This window comes from Gobio gobio (genome assembly GCF_949357685.1).
Source record: "Gobio gobio genome assembly, chromosome: 2".
NCBI lineage: Eukaryota > Metazoa > Chordata > Actinopteri > Cypriniformes > Gobionidae > Gobio > Gobio gobio.
The window spans coordinates 23,263,099-23,282,034 of NC_137098.1; the positions used below are offsets into that span (position 1 = coordinate 23,263,099).

General features: G+C 40.3%; 1 protein-coding gene across 2 annotated transcripts in view; it reads left to right on the forward strand.

Moving 5' to 3' along the window:
• dennd4c (DENN/MADD domain containing 4C) overlaps positions 1–18,936 on the forward strand; it is a 159,541-nt gene that overhangs the window by 68,968 nt on the left and 71,637 nt on the right. For both annotated transcript variants that reach the window (XM_079810951.1, XM_079810952.1), the window contains exon 2: positions 846–1,156. In XM_079810951.1, coding sequence (XP_079667077.1) covers positions 858–1,156 — 299 coding nt within the window. In that variant the 5' untranslated portion in view covers positions 846–857. The remainder of the gene's footprint in view (positions 1–845; positions 1,157–18,936) is intronic.

Consider the following 18,936-nt stretch of genomic DNA (forward strand, 5'->3'; position numbering starts at 1 on the left):
AGCCCTACCTATATCTGTGTAAAAAATAAAATGATGGTGCTGCCATCTTTCTAAAGTCATTTTTAACCCCTGTAATTTAGCTCCAAATCTCAGGTGAAAATTGTCATTTTGACCCTCCTCTACAAAATAGTGGATTACTCAGTAAATATACATCTGTGACATTTAATATTTTGGCTTTCATCACTATTTATGTTAGTCTTTGTACAGAAAAAAATATTAACAAAATCAAACATTTTAGCCGGGGACCTCTGGTTGAGTTGACACGGAATGACCCAACAGCAACTAACCGGTATTTGTTTGAATGTTGTGCCACAGCTCATTCGCCACTGATGCAACAGCAACCAATCAGCTGTGCTATGTAGATAATGATGCAATCACTACAAATTGCACCATCTAGAGTTTCATGCTAGAACAGTGTTTCTCACGCAGCACTGAAACTATTGCTTTTAAATATTCATTAGTTTAGCCTTTCATGTAAAACAAAGCCTTGAAGACTAAGTAGAGGCCACTGCCAATTGGTTCTTTTGGCAGTGGATGGAACTGCCATGTGCAAGCGGCAATCCCATTCATTAGCGGTCATCTATCCTTTTGATTTCAGCAAATCCGTTTGAGTGTTGCAAACCATGTGATTTACGTCTGTCAGAATGCTGCATTTTTTATAATAATATTATTATTAGTAGTAGTAGTAGTAGTAGTAGTAGTAGTGGTAGTGGTAGTGGTAGCAGTAGTATTAAATAAGGTCTCAAGCACCACCACCATCATCAAAAATGCTTGATTGACTGAAAGCCCCAAAAGTCCCAAAACCTATAAATACACAAACTCAACAGTTGCTTCTCTCCAAACAGGTCTGTCCAGCCATGATTGAGGATAAGGGTCACCGCGTGACAGACTACTTCGTTGTAGCTGGCCTCACAGACGAGTCCACACCACTAGAGCAGGATCTATCTGAAACCAAGTCCAGTGGACCTAAGGCACCTATCACAGACCTGGCCGTGATCAACAAGTCTGCTGGAGAAACAGTGCCTGAAGGTTTCACATGCATTGAGGTCACCTATAGTGGCCAGCCGGCCAATCTCAACCATGGCAGCCTCAAAAGTCCAGAACTCTTCTTGTGTTACAAGAGGGGTCATGGAAAGCCCCCACTCATTGACGTCGGGTGAGTTTTTAGTGTGAATGGCTATCCCTCTGTGTAGCTGTACCTTTGAACAGATTATTATGCAAACAGAAGTCAATCATTAAGTCCAAAACAGGTTTTTATGACTTTGTTTAGTGTGGATGCCATAACAGTAATTCTCATTATTGCAAGAGCATTGGAAGTGTCTGCACGATTTGTTTGAATCAAGGCCATCCATGCTGGTTGGAAATTCTTGTCATAATCATGCAACCCTACTGCAGGAACTTTTAAGTTGATGACAAAAAGTGCAAAGGTGATAATCAACTGAAAAGACTTCTGGTACTTAATACTTCTGAGTGGAACGGTAATTGGACTACTTGGAAAAGTTAACATTTTAGATCTAATGTTTTAATTGGCAGATCAGCAGTTTACTAGCGTTTGCCATCCTTGACATGAATCAATATTATCTGTAGGCAGTGCAAAGCACTGTTGCTGCCACCAGATGAAATATTTTCAGCGTTCATTGCTGCAAGCAGCCTAGTAAAATGTGTGCAACACTGTGACTTATTCTGGACTAATATGGAATGATAAAAGATAATACAAATTTGTTGGGATAGTTGGTTGAAATGTGTTTAAAGTGCAGCTCATCTTAATACCTCATGGGGCCTGTAAATTGTATAAATAAATTAAATTTAGGTTAGTGTAAAGACCACCTAAACCGAGACCAAAACCAATGTGTGTTGAAACCAAGACAAGACCAAGACTTTGAAGGATTGAAACCAAGACAAGACAGACCAGCACTCCTTAAATTCATCTAAAATATGCACATTTACTGCCTGAGAAATGTCTTATATGTATTTTAAAAAATACTATTAGAATAATAAGACTATATAGAGCTGTTACCAATCAACTGAAATCACTAACAACAAAATTCATCTTCGCACTGCAGATGTGACGCATCTGGGAACAATTACAACTGCATACATTTTGTTGAGATTGTTTTAAAATTAAAATTGTATTTATTGAACATTTGTATAAAATCAATATTATGTTTGCCATCATGCTCATATTTGTGAATATGCACTCTTGTGATATTGCTATGCACAGCACTCTTGTGATATTGCTCTTGTGATGTTATAATATAAAAATCAAGATCTCATGCAAGTACTTTATTACAATCATATCTTAAATTTTGTGGGCAATTTTGGAGATATTTTGAAACAATACCTCACTGATTTCTGAGCCGGCACAACAGTAAGAAAATAAATCAAATTAGAAATGTTATTGGTTGCATTTGAAGCAGGAATATTTACATCCAATTACAGTTGTTAAAGACCCCCTGTGGTGAGAATCAAGTTTGTCAACACCACTGCTGAGTATTTTATTCTTAAAACTGCAGGTTTGAAAATGCGGTTTGAATGGTGTTTCTGCCGTCACAAATTATCTTGCATCCAATCACGTTAACGTTCAGGCTTTAGCATATCATCATTAATAATAATAATACTTTGTTACATTTATATAGCGCTTTTCTGTGTACCCAAATCGCTTTTATATATAGAAGGGGAGAATCTCCTCAACCGACCACCAATGTGCAGCATCCAGCTGGATGATGCGACAGCAGCAATATGGACTACCGGCACATCCAGGAACTTAACTGTCAATTTTATCACCGCCCCTTTTTAGGGGAAAATAAACTAGACTTCCCATAGACTTCAATAAAAAATAGTGGCACAAACCAATGTCCGTACACAGCCGGCAGGTGTGAATAACTTAAGAAATCACTAAAATTAAACATGTCAAGTAATTATATGTCCACTCTGCCTGCCATAGAGTGTGAAATATACATCCACACACTTAATTAAAAAAAAACATGTCCCTTCTTTCTCCCACCGTCAAATTGGTGTAACAACCCCACCCAGTGGCCAGAGGTGTCTTACCCGGACATTTACTCGTACCTCATCGAGTCACCAGGTAAGCCAGTGAATGATTTTACTTCGTTTTTGAATCATGAAGTACGGATGATGCTATCGGAAGCTAAATCAGGCTAGTTGTATGGCTGGACAGAAAAGTGCACCCAGTACTCTAAATATAAAGACATAATATATACATTTAAAGATGTTTACTTTCAAAAACAAAGTAAAATCATTCACTTGTCACACCAATTTGACGCTGGGAGAATGAAGGGACATGTTTTTAAATTGACCAAATTAAGTTTGTGGATGTATCTTTCACGCTCTTGGCAGGCAGGCTGGACATATAATTACTTGACATGTTTAATCTTAGTGATTTCTTAAGTTATTCATGCCTGTCGGCTGTGTATGGTCATTGTTTTGTGCCGCTATTTTGTATTGAAGTCTATGGGAAGTCTAGTTTATTTTCCACTAAAAAGGGGCTGTGACGAAATTGACAGTTAAGTTCCCAGATGTGCCTGTAGTACTTATATATTGCGCCAGAATGCCCACGACACACCAGCTTATTGGTGGAGAGGAGACAGAGTGAAGAAGCCAATCAGGATAGGGGGATGATTAGGTGGCCATAATGGGCTAATTTGGCCAGGATGCCAGGGTTATTAGCCTGACGTTGTCATACTCAATTCTAGTCAGAATATGAGTCTGATTCTGCTCCGTTGGGCTGTGATTATGGGGCTTGTTTCAACCGAACCAGGAAAGATCTCAATTGGATAGACCTACAACCAATCAGAGCAACGGAGCGACGCATAACGTTAGTTGTCAAATGTCAACAGAACTCAACTGCACTGTCGCACGCTGGAAGAAGTAGAAGAAGAAGATGAGTGTAAACGATCTTTGCCGGTGTTGTAAAAAAGAATTTAAGGATACACAGAGTACTTACCAACATGATCATAATTTCTGAGAGAAAAAGTGAAGGTGAATGCATATACGAACAAGTTCTCCGTTTAGGATTAGAACAAATTCAACCCAAACGCTCTTTGGTGACGTAGATGCTTATGTTACTGTTTATAATCTGTCCATCATCGTCTGTCTCGTGCTTTGAGTTACGATGGGCAGCATATATCTGCTGCAAATGCGACCTGTTCCCCTCTGTCTCAAACACACATACATATAACATGGTGATATAACAATAATATTAAACGCACTGCAACGCACCCCCGTCCCTAGGATAGCTGAACAAAGTGGACCTGCAATCCGGATGAAAATAACAGCGTTTCGTTGGCATTGCGGCAACACCTCCAGCCTACTAACTATACCACAATTTACATACGCTGCTCACGTTGGGTTTGTTTACATCAGTGCACGTTCCTCTTTGACGCAGCTCACAGCGGTGTTGGTCGTTTTAAATGGTAGATGGGTAAAGTATTCTTAAAATGCATTCTAAAAATCGGAATAATTTGTAATAAATAATTAATCACTGTATTTTGAAGTGCCCACGATAACAATATCACGCATGTTCATTATCGTGATATATCGTATTACCGTATACCGGCACACGTCTATGCGCAAACCAATGGAACAGAACATTTTAGCGCACTTGTTTAATGGATTGTAATTATAAACCACAACTGAGAATCACAAAAGATATTCTGAAGACCATTCCAATACAATATTGGTTCCTAATCGGGGGAAAAAAACTTTCTCACATATAATCTCAAAATATAGCTATCCTTATATGTTCCACAAAAGAAAGAAAGTAATACAGGTTTGAAACAACTTGAGGGTGACAATTAAAATTTTTGGGTAGACTATCCCTTTAAGATGGATCCACAAAAAAAACATACATGTTGTCTGTTCTTTGACAGTATGTTGCGCTGTGGATGTAGGTGAAAATCTTTTTGAAAAACAACCTTCATGTCATGTTATTATCGAAAATGTAATTATCCATAGTGGCGTGTTAATCGTGTCAAATCTTATTCAGAGGTGTTTTTTTAAACATACTGTACATACAATGATAAACAAAGGCATGTTGCACTATAATTTTGTAGGGCAGGGATTGGCAAACTTTTTTTGTCAGCCAAACCCAGTTGACCTAAAATATTTACTTGAAGTCTCCTGAGATTTTAAGTAATTATTCCAATTTAACAACACATTTGCAGTCTTACTATAACAAGTAAGGAGGCAGCCATTAATGTAACTCAAATTGAATAGACAAGGAAAGCTTCAAAACAATGTGTGGAAAGAAGGAATGCAAGAATAATGAAACTGCAGACCGTTGTGTAAAAGAAATGGCTATGCCTCTCATAAATAACATGAAGACTTCACAAAGCATGTCTTACAATTAACAGCCTATACACAAACACCCGTTTAATCGATCTTCAGTGTAAAACAAACAAAATCAAACGAAAATTACTACAGAAATGCAAATTAACACATGAAAAGTGAAATATGTTCTGCAATAATATTGGCATGTTATGCAATTCGTCCTCATAAATAATATGGTAAACAGAAAGAAAGAGCTAATGTACAAAACTGATATTCTCGTCAATGTGTCCGTCTGGCGGAGCAGATATAGATGCAAGATAGACAGATAGACAGATAGATAGACAGATAGACAGACAGACAGATAGATAGATAGATAGATAGATAGATAGATAGATAGATAGATAGATAGATAGATAGATAGATAGATAGATAGATAGATAGATAGATAGATAGATAGATAGATAGATAGATAGATAGATAGATAGATAGATAGATAGATAGATATATAGATAGATAGGATAGATAGATAGATAGATAGATAGATAGATAGATAGATAGATAGATAGATAGATAGATAGATAGATAGATAGATAGATAGATAGATAGATAGATAGATAGATAGATAGATAGATAGATAGATAGATAGATAGATAGATAGATAGATAGATAGATAGATAGATAGATAGATAATCTTTAATTGATTAATTGTCCACAGGGGAAAGTTGTTTTCATAGTAAAATTTCTTCATCAGCTACGGAATCATTGTATTCATGCATATGCCTTTAGTTTTATTTTTGATAAAATAACGTATGACGTAGGAACCATTCAGAAAGCTGCAAGACATTACATTTGCACTGAACTATTTCCCATTTCCATGTAGATTATAACCGACATCTGTAGCTTGTCAGATTCAATTAAATAGATGGAAATAAAATGCCCCATCACAATGCGTAATGACGCACAATGGCTGATCTTGGCTGATCTCCTTGGAAGGATTCGGAGTGAACGCATCTTCAGACAGCAAGAAGACTTGCTGGCAAACGAGGACACACTCTGGCGATGGAGTACATATGCTTTTTTGCCCCGACTTTGATGTCCGACCATTTCTTTTTTATTTCGGCCACAGTCCGAGGTTGTGAGGCTACAGCATTTACGCCGTCTGCAACCTTTTGCCACTCAAGTGCCTTTTTGGCATTAGTAATGCCCACACTGTGCCCTCCAAAACAACATTTTTCTCCTCTTTTCAACCTTGCCAACGATAACTTCTACTTCACATTGAGTGAAGTTACGTTTTTTTTATTTCCTCTCTGTGTTTGCCATGATTTCGCAATCGATGAATATTAACTTGTGGGCGTTTCACGGACTATTTATGGGAAACTATGGGCGTGACATGAAGTTGCAAAAGCTGCGCTACATTTAGAATTGATTGTGATTTATTAAGGGAAAACTGCGTAGGATGTGCGTGCGCACGGTTTTATAAATCTGAATATTTCTGTGCGTACGCACGTCCTATGTTTCATCCGTACGCCACTTCTGACGCAAATTCTATGCAAAGTTTTATAAATGAGGCCCCAGATGTTAGTTTCATAAAAGCTGTTTTTGGTTGTGTTATACAGCAAAAAATGTGTCTGTGCTCAGGATTTAGTTTTAAGTCATAAGTCTTAGACTCTATTATTTATTTGTGTATAAGAGCAGCTGTATGTTACCAGTTATTCAGAATATGCTGAGGTCCAAAGCATTACTTTTGTATGAGAGCTGCTGGTAAGTTACTGATTGATATATTTTTTTTATAAAAAAAGCTGTGGTTTTGGTGCAGCAAAATGTTTATTTTAATTTTACTTGTCTGAAGGATTATATTGCTTATTACACATAACAGGAGGGTTTTGGTTATTACTTTATGTTAGTGATTCAGAATATGCTGTATTAATTTACTACAAGTATGGGACATATTGGGACATATTCTGGCAAATGTAACCTACCTGTTGACTTGTAAAATCACTTCCATTTGTTTTATTAATAAAAGATATTGGAATTAAATTCATTATGGGTCATTACAAATACTTTGCTTTAAAGGTCCCATGGCATGTCATTTTTCTATTATTTTATAATGTTTCCTGAGGTGTACTTATATTGTTAGTATGATTTTTACATCATAAAATGTCATAATGTAGAAATAAAAGGCATTTTTTCTATACTGCTGTTTGCCCTGTGGCTGAATGCCCTGTTTCAAGAGGCATGTCTGCTGTGAGACTTCAGTAAAAACGCTCATTGTTGTGATTGGCTGAAATCTTTGCATTTGAAATGTGCGGAGGGGGCGTGGTTTAACGAGGTCTACCAGGCACGAGCTGCTGCCAGAGAGACGGATGGACCTGAGTTCACTTCTCATCAGTTCTGTCAGTACGTCTCAGTTCAGTGAACTGTTGTAGTTACTAGCATATACTTCAGGTTATTTGTTTATTTCTAGTCGGAGGGACTGTCACTCATGTCAGAAAGTTAGTAACTTTAGTAAATTATGGATCAGCGCTGACTGGAGACGCGAACCGTTTAGAACGATTCAGTCCGATTTCGTGAACTGATTCGGTTCACTAAAAAGAACCGGTTCAAAAGAATGATTCGTTCGCGAACCGGACATCACTAATGTACCAGAGACAGAGCGATTGCTAACAAAGTTATTTATAGTAACTACTGAGTTATGAGAGCGCTGTCAGTGCAAGTTTATTTTGTGTGTATCTGAGAGTTCTGAATAAACAAGAGTCTCAGTCACGCCGAGCCCGTCTTCATAATTATTCTACCAACTTTGTAACACATGCAATGTACCATTACAGCTGTCGAGATTAACTAGTTAGTAAGTGTTGATTATAGCATTATTTTTAGATATTCTCCTATCATATGAAAAGTGTCAGTGACGCGCATTGAGTACACAGCGCAAACAAAGACACAACAGCAGTAATCGAATGTAATCCAGTTTATTGTGGGGCTAGGCTGGCTAGCCCGGATACGCTCACGCTTACCACCCTTCTGCTTAATCTTGCGCCTCCACTGTGGGCCAGATGCAGTACTGGGGGTCGGTGATGTTGAAGGCCGACCGGCCAGTTTAGCCCGAGCTTCGGCGTGTGCCTGAAGTTTATCTCTAAAGATGTGACTCTGCTGATATTGAGCAGAAACTCACAACTGTATGCACAGTATGCACATTTTAGAACAGATAGATGCGACGAGGACGTACAAAAACATGGACTCACAAGATAGAAAACACAAAAACACAGTTTTGTCGGGAGAGAGAGAAGCCGCTGCGTGTGCATGAATAATAAATAATTAGCTACACATCAGAAATCACTGATCACAGATCAGAAGGAACTGAAAAAAGACTTCTGTTTTCATTAGTACATCCAAACACTGAGAAACTGCCAGCATTCACTCGTTCACAAGCCATGATCTCTTGAGGACAAATATATCGCTCGCATGGGCGTGCCAGATTCTCTGGGCGGAGGAAGGGGAGGTAACCGTTCCTGTTTTGGCTTCATAACAGGAGACTTCAAGATTGGCTAGTCTGGCCTGTCATTTTCTCAAAGGCAGAGAGCGACAGCCACAACTCTGCTTACACCGATCAAAATTTCTATCCACTTGGGGACAATATTCAGGCTAGGGGAACTCATATTAATGTTGAAAAACCTCATAAAATGAAAATTTCATGCCATGGGACCTTTAAAAGTACCAAGTGAGAAAAAAAGATGCATCGATAATCGTTTTATCATCGCATCGCAACCCTCTGAATCGTAATCTAATCGAATCATGAGGTGCCTAGAGATTCCCACCCCTACTTTACATGATGATGAGTAAAAAGCAAAACAGATAAGTTGGTGATGACATATGTATCTCCTATCATCACAATTAAAAAAAAATATATATATATATCTTTAAATAACTGCTTACCTTTGTCCAAGAAGAATGTGTCCTCAGAACAAAGCATTAATCAAAAGTTTATGCACTTGTGTATTCTATAATCAATTATATGTTTATTATAATGACTACACGATTAAGAACATTTTTCTTCAGTATGTAGCTTATGTAGTTAATTGTGCATTTACTATTGTGCCTTTAATGATAATGCTATAATATCCAGAATAATATGAGACAAAAAAGGAAAACATTTGTAGCTTGGTGTTGTTAAGGGTTACTTGAGCCTTACTGATGGAGCTGTCTACAAAATGAGCAAGAAATTAAGGATGACAGAATACAATAAACACATCAAAGAGTCCAAATAAATTGTATTAGTCTAGACTAGCACCTTAGGTTATTCGCTCATTTTCTGCTGTATCTGAATGCCTGCAATCAATCAGGCAAAACAGCTCAAACGATTTATCATTTAAAACAAACTAGGAATTGCTTTGAAACTGTGAAGAGTTGTTGTTTATTATTAATAATTAATCTTGTATTACCTTTTCGAAATAATTAATTAAACAAATTGCGATTTGAAGACCATGCGCTAATATTTTCTGTTCCATTCATTTACGCATAGTCTCAAGGACACACCTACAACAGGGGAACCTCATGAATATTCATGATTGTACCACCCACTGGAACTAGGGATGGCGAAAACTAAACATTTTCTTGACCGACCACCGAGCCTCATTAGCCGGTTGAAACCGGTTAAACGATTAGTTTAAAATATGCTGCGCTATTTGAAATAACAGCCGCGAGCCGCTCCTGCAATTTCGCAACTCTGTCGCATCTCTCTGCCGCTCTGCCTCCCGCTCTCGGCGGGTTGGAGAATCTGGAATGTATCATGCTTGTATTCCGTCCGTGTACTCTGTTTATCATTGAATGACAGGCAGCATATCATATCATGTGTGGTTCAAATAGGCGCTATCCCCCAGCCAAATGAGAAATCAAATATTAAAGTGATCAGTTTTCATACACTTCTTCTTCTTCTTTCGTGTGTCGTCATCAAATGTCCAGCTCAGTAGAACTCAGCCACGTTCTCATCTCAGGTCCCACGTCGAAGAGGCCGGCCTCCGAAGGTGGTTTATACAGTGGACAGGTGGTGATTATGTGCTCAGCGGTCTGTTCTGGCTCCCCACACTCACACACTGCTCTGTCCTCCAGGCCCCACTTCCTCATTGATGCTTTGTAACGTCCCACCCCAGTTCGCAGGCGGTTTAGCAGAGTCCATTGCCGACGTGGCAGATCCTCTCCTTCAAGACCGCCTCCAGGATCAAAGATGTAACGGTGGATTCGTGAGGGTCCTGCTGACTCCCACTCCTGCTTCCAAGCTGCCGCGAGCCATGCCTCTGTAGACAGGTCCTCAGGGATGGACCTGAGCAGGTCTTGTGCCGCCTTGTTGTACGGGTGGCGGGACTTCAGTCTATGAAGAGGTAGTGCTGTTGTGGTGGTATTGTGCAGGATATGCCAGTTGCATCTTTGGGCTTTCCTTGCAAGAGCAAGGGTAGCAGCCTCTCGTCGGAGGCCGGCCGGGGCAATTCCTGCTAGTGTTGGCAGATGGTAGACAGGGGTAGAATTCAGGCAGCCAGTTATAGTCCGAAGGGCGGTGTTTATGGCAGTGTCGACTTTCCTGGCGTGTGGGCTTCTGGACCAGGCTGGGGCACAGTATTCAGCTGTGGAGAAGACGAGGGCTACTGTTGATATTCGAAGCACCTTGGCAGTTGCACCCCAGCTAGTACCAGCGAGACGTCGAATTATTGCCACCCTTGATGACACTTTGGCCGTCACTTCTTCAAGGTGTTGTTTGAATGTTAGAGATCTATCCAGGCGTACGCCAAGGTACCGTGGGGCTTGCTGGAACTCAAGACGCTTGTTATTAACGAATATGTCCAGTTCCCGTCTGGCCTCACTGTTGTTCAGGTGGTAGGCTGCTACAACTGTCTTGCCGATGCTAAGTTGTAAACGCCACTCACGCAGGTAGGCTGCCAAGGTGTCCATGTCCTGGTTTAGGCTGGCCTGTATCTGCTCCCATGTTTGTTGTCTCATCATAATGGCCAGGTCGTCAGCGTAACCATATTTCCGGGATGTTGTTTCCGGTAGGTCATGGATGTAGATATTGAATAACATCGGTGCAAGGACAGATCCCTGCGGAACACCATTCCTCAGCCTTCTGAGCCTGCTGCATTGACCGTCACTTGTCTTTAAGGTGAAGCTGCGGTTCGTCACCATCTCAATGATGAACTTCACCATGTGCCGGTCGGGAATGATCTTTAGTAGCTTTAGGTGGAGTCCGCGGTGCCAAACGGTATCGTAAGCGGCTGTAAGATCAAGCAGCACTACTCCAGCCTTCTGCTTTTCCTGAAAGCTGTCCTCAATGTCTTGGATGAGCAGTGTCACCTGGTCAACCGTTGACCGACCGCGCCGGAAGCCAGCTTGTTCCCGTGGGAGTTGAGGGTCCACTATTGGCTCGATACGATTATAGATCAGCCTCTCCAGGGTTTTGAATGGAACACAGAGCAGTGAGATGGGTCGGTAGGATTTGGGGTCTTCCGCAGGCTTGTTTGGTTTTGGAAGGGCTATAACAGCAGCGCGGCGCCATATCTTCGGGAGCTTGGACCTCCGAAGGCATGTCGAGTAGAATGAGCAGAGCCATACAGATGTTCTTACACTCTGGTGAGTCACAAACTCAGGGTGGATGTAATCATGGCCTGGAGCTTTCCCTTGTTTGGTCTTACTCAAGGCAGTCTGGAGTTCAGCTGTTGTAAATTCCCCTGACAAGTTGGCGTCCACACTAGCTGCTCTATACTGGGAAGTCACCTGGTGTGATATTGTGCGGGCAAAGTTCTTATCAGCATCAGGGAAACAGCTGTTCTTAAGGAGCTGGGATGCGATGGCATTTGCTGTTATTGGGCACCGGGAGGTCGATGGTGTTCTACCTGTCAGCTGGTTTATTGTCCGCCACGCCTTACGGCTGGAGTGGGTGAAGTCAATTGACTGAACTACCTCTATCCACCTTGACCTACGGGTGGCATCCAGTTTCTGCAGAAGTACCGTTGCAGATTCTTCAACTTCCTCCCTGGAGCTTGCCTGCTGGTGGACATGCAGGAGGTGGCTGCATTCTCCATCCCAGCCCGGGATGTAATTTGTGTTAAAGCCACGGGGGATGGTTTTCCTTGCTGCCCCAAGGAGTACTCTGCAGTAAGCTGCATACCCAGCATCCACATCAGCGTTGTCTGGATCTGGGAGACAGAATGATGCTTTTTCTGTCTCCTCAGTGAATGACTGCCAATTTGCCTTACGAAAGTTCCATCTCCTGACGGGTTTCCCTACAACTGGCTGCACCAGGGATGGGACCTTTATGATGGACGGTCGGTGGTGTGAGCGGGGGAATCTATCCAGGACACGTCTCTCTGGCTTTTGAGCCGTGTGCCACACAACGAAAGCCAGGTCCGGGTTGGTGTGGGTATTCCAGCGTGCTGAAAAGAAGCTTGGAGGTTCTTTAGGGTCGAACAGCAGCAACGCATTGGCACTGGAGGCCCATTGGCTTAATATCTCTCCATTTGGTGTAGTATGGCTGTAACCCCAATCTATGTGTTGGCAGTTAAAGTCCCCTGCAAAGATGGCGGGTGCAGGTGCCGGTGGAAGTGATGCCATGGTCAGCATTGATGGTGGGGGCTTGTAGACATTGACAACCGTTGTGGTCTGCACCTTAGTGGACAGCCATTCGATACTCGAGCCTGGTGGAGATTGGCCAGTGGCTGTCCAACTAAGGTTGTTCCTTACAAAGGTTGCAAGTCCGTGCTGTTTGCTGTGGATGGACCCAGCAAGCTGGAAACCGGGCAGCTTGAGGATGTTATCACTGTCACGGTGTGTCTCCTGGAGGAGGACGGCTGCTACTTTGTGGGAGTCAGCGAGGTGGTAGATGACTTCCATTTTGGCGGTGGTAAGGCCCTCTACATTAAGTTGGAACACCGACAGACCTTGGTACTCGATGGTCGGGATGGTCACTCGTCCTGACATGGACGCACCATATCCCTTCGGTCTCTTGCACCTCGGTCTGCCAGCTAGATGATGACTGGTTGGCGACATTAGTTTCGCAAGCTGGTCTTGCACCATTTCTTGCTACTCACGGAGGGGGCCACGTGAAGGCTGTCGTCATCCCCCCCAGTTTTCATACACAAAATGGTCTCACAGACTAGCTGTCAAAAAAGGCGCTTTTTTGTGTTGTGTTGTGGTCCAAGCGGCAAGTAATGTGATTAGCTGTTGTCACTATGACGGTCGCGTCATCACCAAGCTTCAGCCACGCCCTCCGTCAAGCGTTGACGCCGAAGCCCCGTGTGAATGCGGCGTCACACACACACTGTCCCGGCGCCGCCTCCCCTAAAGCGCGAAACATGAGTCCCGCAAACGCGGCGCCGAGGAGCTTGTTTGTAATCGGAGGACAAATGGCTCCTTAGTTTCGAAATGGTTTGGGTACAAGGTGATCGCGTTGAAAATAAAGGCATTTGTATAGCGTTAGAAGCTCATTTGAAACATTGCCGCGGCTCATTTAAGAAAATGACAGCTCCGAAGAGACGCGCGCTTTAGTACGAGGTAGTGCTAACAATAATAAAGAAAGATGATGATCAACACCTTATGTGTTACCACTGAAATGTAGATGTAATATATTTCCAAATGTAAGCCCATCTTATGCGGAATGTTGTATACAATAACCTCGAGTGTTTTAGCCTGTTTACTTTTTGCAAACCCAAACGCTGTGACCTCGCGCCAAATGTTTTTATTGGTTTATTAAGTACAAACAGGCGAGTTATGAAAAATTGAGTGATGGATTTGTTCACTTCACACAAAAAGATTTTGGAATGAGATGGCTAACTGTAGTAGCGTTTAGTCCACTGTCTATAATAGCCTAATTTAGAGATAACTTTTTTTTTTTAACCGACAACTTTGATCGGTTAACGTTGATACGGTCAACCATCGGTCAAGCGGTCATCGGTTAACATCCCTAACTGGAACCAAATATTTCAGGAACCGAATTTATTGTAAACAGTCTCAAGTACTACAACCATAGACTGTAAAAAAATATGGACGTAGTGTCCGTGATGTCACCCATAGGATTCTGAAGAGCCGTTTTGAAGCGCAAAGTAGGGACGAGCTGGCCGTTGCCATCTTGGAATTAGCCATATAGACCAAAACCACAATTTGTACCAGGCTGTAAACATGTTTTTGTCTGCTGTAAAGTTGGGCATTTTAACATGGGGCTCAATGAGATTCTGCTCCCTTCTAGAGCCTGTTCCTAGTGGCCAGTCAATGATTTACAGTTTAAGTCACTTCCGTATTGGCTTCAAGAGAAACTGCGGTAGGTTGCCGCTTGACTACAACACTAAATTAGGTAAAAAAGTTAATTGTTAACTCTTTCCCCGCCAGCTTTTTTTTTTTTTTAAGTTGCCAGCCACCGCCAGGGTTTTTGATAATTTTCACAGAATTTGAATGGCCCATTGAATATTTTGTTGTATGAATATCTGAGCATGCAATATATACAGGGAGTGCAGAATTATTAGGCACGTTGATTTTCTGATCATATTTTTTTTCCAGGCACATTTGACCAATTCCAAACCACAGTAATCCTAATAACTACTATTGATTTAGTATTTAATAATGTATAAGTGATATATAATTGTTCATGAAGGCTGGAAATGAAAATCACCTTATATTCAGGTGTGCAGAATTATTAGGCATGTTTTCTTTTACAGATAAATTGAGCCAAAAAAGAGATTTAACTCAGACTGAAAAGTCAAAAAGTATTAAATGCCCATGAGAAGGATGTAATACTAATGCAAAACTAGACATTGCAGTTAAGGCGTGACCACTGGACAGTGAAATGCTCGTTGGGTCAGCAGGATCTGACAAAAACAGGTGGTGAAGAAAAGACACCTGTTAACTGCAAAAGAATTAAGAATTAAGGTGAAGAATTAAGGGTGAAACCATCAGGAACCCTTTCGTCTCCAGCGCCACCATTTTCCAGAGCTGCAACCTACCTGGAGTCTCCAGAAGTGCAATGTGTCAGGATCTCAGAGACTTAAGTTAGGTAAAGAATCCTAAAAAATGACCCCCACTAGATAAGAATCACAAGCTGAAGTGTTGTAAAATACATGAAGAAGGTTTTTTTATAGGCTTTATGGACAGATAGGTTGAGAGTGACTCTTGAAGGACCAGCACCACATCCTCTAGTACCACTGTTTGAAGAATTCATCTTCCAGAATCTGGCAGTACGTTTTGGGAGTTCATTTTTAGTCCATCTCTGCAAAACGGACTTCAAGATGGACTAAAATGAACTCCCAAAACGTACTGCCAGATTCTGGAAGATGAATTCTTCAAACAGTGGTACTAGAGGATGTGGTGCTGGTACTTCAAGCGTCACTCTCAACCTATAAAACCTATAAAGCCTATAAAAAAGCAGGCTTCATGTATTTTACAACACTTCAGCTTATGATTCTTATTTAGTGGGGGTCATTTTTTAGGATTCTTTACCTAACTGAAGTCTCTGAGATCCTGACACCTTGCACTTCTGGAGACTCCAGGTAGGTTGCAGTTCTGGAAAATGGTGGCGCTGGAGACTAAAGGGTTCCTGATGGTTTCACCCTTAATTCCTCACCTTAATTCTTAATTCTTTTGCAGTTAACAGGTGTCTTTTCTTCACCACATGTTTTTGTCTGACCCTGCTGACCCAATGAGCATTTCACTGTCCAATGGTCATGCCTTAACTGCAATGTCTAGTATTGCATTAGTATTGCATCCTTCTCATGGGCATTTAATAATTTTTGACTTTTCAGTCTGAGTTAAATCTCTTTTTTGGCTCAATTTATCTGTAAAAGAAAACATGCCTAATAATTCTGCACACCTGAATATAAGGTGTTTTTCATTTCCAGCCTTCATGAACAATTATATATCACTTATACATTATTAAATACTAAATTAATAGTAGTTATTAGGATTACTGTGGTTTGGAATTGGTCAAATGTGCCTGGAAAAAAAATATGATCAGAAAATCAACGTGCCTAATAATTCTGCACTCCCTGTATATAAAAAGGAAGAGCAGACCCTCTGCTTTAAAAAAAAAAAAACGAAAGGTTTTATTCTAGCTTCATGCATTGCTTTTTTATCAACACTTAAATATGGGCAAGTTTCATAAAAAAAAGCACAATTTTGAACAAAAAGCTGACAAAAAGAAAATCAAGTTTTTGTCAAAGACTACATCCAGATCAGATTCAGAGTGATGATCAAACACAGATGGAGTAGATCGAGTCCATCAACACCCCTAATGCTTGCACAGTCATATAGCTCGCCCTGGGTCGACATTTCATTCAGTAACAATAGGCAGTTTTGATTTATAATTTTTAATGTTGATGATCACGTTATTTTACATATGCATCTGCTTGCATATGATCGCTTGTTTTTTTTTAGTCTTCTTCATCATTGTTTTGATCAGGAGATTCTGAACTCATTCAGAAGATGCATAATAGTGCCCCCTAGTGTATAACAGTGAAAACCCGGAAACCCGGAAATTCCGTGTATGGCAGGGAAGCGTTTTCTCACAAATAACGGAAAATTCTGTGTTTGGCAGGGAAAGAGTTAAAAATGTATATGATTTTGTTCATTCAGTTTAAACAATTACTTTCTGTATTTTTACTCTTCATTGTATATGAATAACATACCCCCCCATCTGTTTATTTAACAAATCGCACCCTATACACACATTTTCTCTTATGTTCAGTCACACTGTCATAATCAATGTACCCCATATCCTGTTTGTCTTCTGTATAAAAGCTGAATAACAAGTGGGGCACAAGCATTCAAAATCTATTTGTGGTCTCCATTTATCATCAGCTGACTGTTTTATAGTTTTATAGTTCAGCTCAAGGTCTTCACTCTTTATGGATATAGCCTACTGGGTCGCCACCGTCAGACCCAGCCTGGATCAAACTCCTCTATGCCCTCCCTGATCCTCACCATGACCAAATCACAGCAAGGACACCATTGTGTCCTATGTTCATTGTGATTTAAAATAAACGCTTTCCAAGGCATGATGCAACAGCCATTGTATTTTGTCTTCGCTCACCACCCCACAATATTAAATATCAAGATGATGTAATGCACTCGCTGGTATTGCATTGCATGGCACTTAATGTGTTTAAAGCTTTTAAATCTATACTACATTACCCATTTGGACTCTATGGTACTATGGTGCTACAACAGATTACCATAGGTTTTGAATCATTTTCAATCTTTCATAGTAAATAATTTTAATCAACAAAAATATAGCATGCTTTTCTAGCTATATATTTTATAGCTGCAGGGTTTCAACAAAAACATGGAATAGAATTTATGTGATGAACAGATTTAATTTAGTCTTATTCACAGAGAAACAATGATCAATGCAATTATATGGAGCTAATTTTGAAACATCAAATTTGGGGAAATGGACTTTCAATGGAGTGACAGAAATTGCTAGACTGGGTAAACCCAGCCTGATCTGCCGGCAGTGTTAATTTTTGAGAGCAAATTTTGATTTAGTTTTAGTCATAGTTTTTTGACTAAAATGCCATTTAGTTTTAGTCATATTTTAGTCACCCGAATTGTTTCTAGTTTTAGTCGACTAAATACCATAAGATTTTAGTCGACTAAATCTACAGTAGATAGTTTAATTAAATTGTAATAAATTAAGCATTTAAGCATTACATAACCGACTGTCACACGAAAGAGCTCAATTCACTTTTTGTTTGTTTTTTAAAAACAGCTATATAGTTTTTGTAACTTTGTATTTCTGTTTTAGTCAGTAGGCCATATCAGGTTAAGCTAAAGCTTCAAATAAGCTTTTTTATTTATTTATTTTATTTAATTTATTTAATTTCAAGTAATGAAGATTTTTTAAATGGTTTTAGTTAACTATTATAACCCTGATACTTTATTGAATATGTGTCAAATACTGGTCTTTCCTCCTGAATATGAATTAAATGGGAATGAAATTAAATACAGTTTATTGTGTAACCAAAAACGAATATATAATGCGTGACTTGTAATTATAAACAAGCTCGAAATACACCGGGACTCTTCTTTTGAAATGTCTACGCCTCTGTTGCAGTTGCAGCTGCTCATTCAAGTTCAGATGAGGAGATAAAATATGCATTGTTACAACCGTCTTAAACATGTTACTATATAAACATCTTAAAGTAAACAGTGTCATTATTCATCAGCATTAGTTAATAAACAATTGCCTGGCATAAATGTGTGCTATTCATTGATTGGGAACTACTCTGGAGCGCTGTATTGGGGATGCGGGGGTGAGCCTGTAAATCGCGCAACAGCGCCGTGTGTTCCAGCGGTTAGATCAGCACGTTCAAATCAAATGTGCGCATCTGTTACACAGGATATATCAGATCTGACTGGATCTCTTCCCTAATCGTCCCTCCCTAACATATTCGTCTCGTTTTTATATGTTGACGAAAATGACAGTTGATTTTCATCATAGTTTTTGTCATCCAACACTAGTTTTTATTTAGTTATCGTCTCGTTTTCGTCAGTGAAAAAAGGTCATTGACGAAAATTATGACACAAATGATTCGGCAACGAAATTAACACTGTCTGCCGGCGATTTGATTTCGCCCTGCAACTCAGTCTGGAAACCTGCACATTCATTTCTACCAATCACAG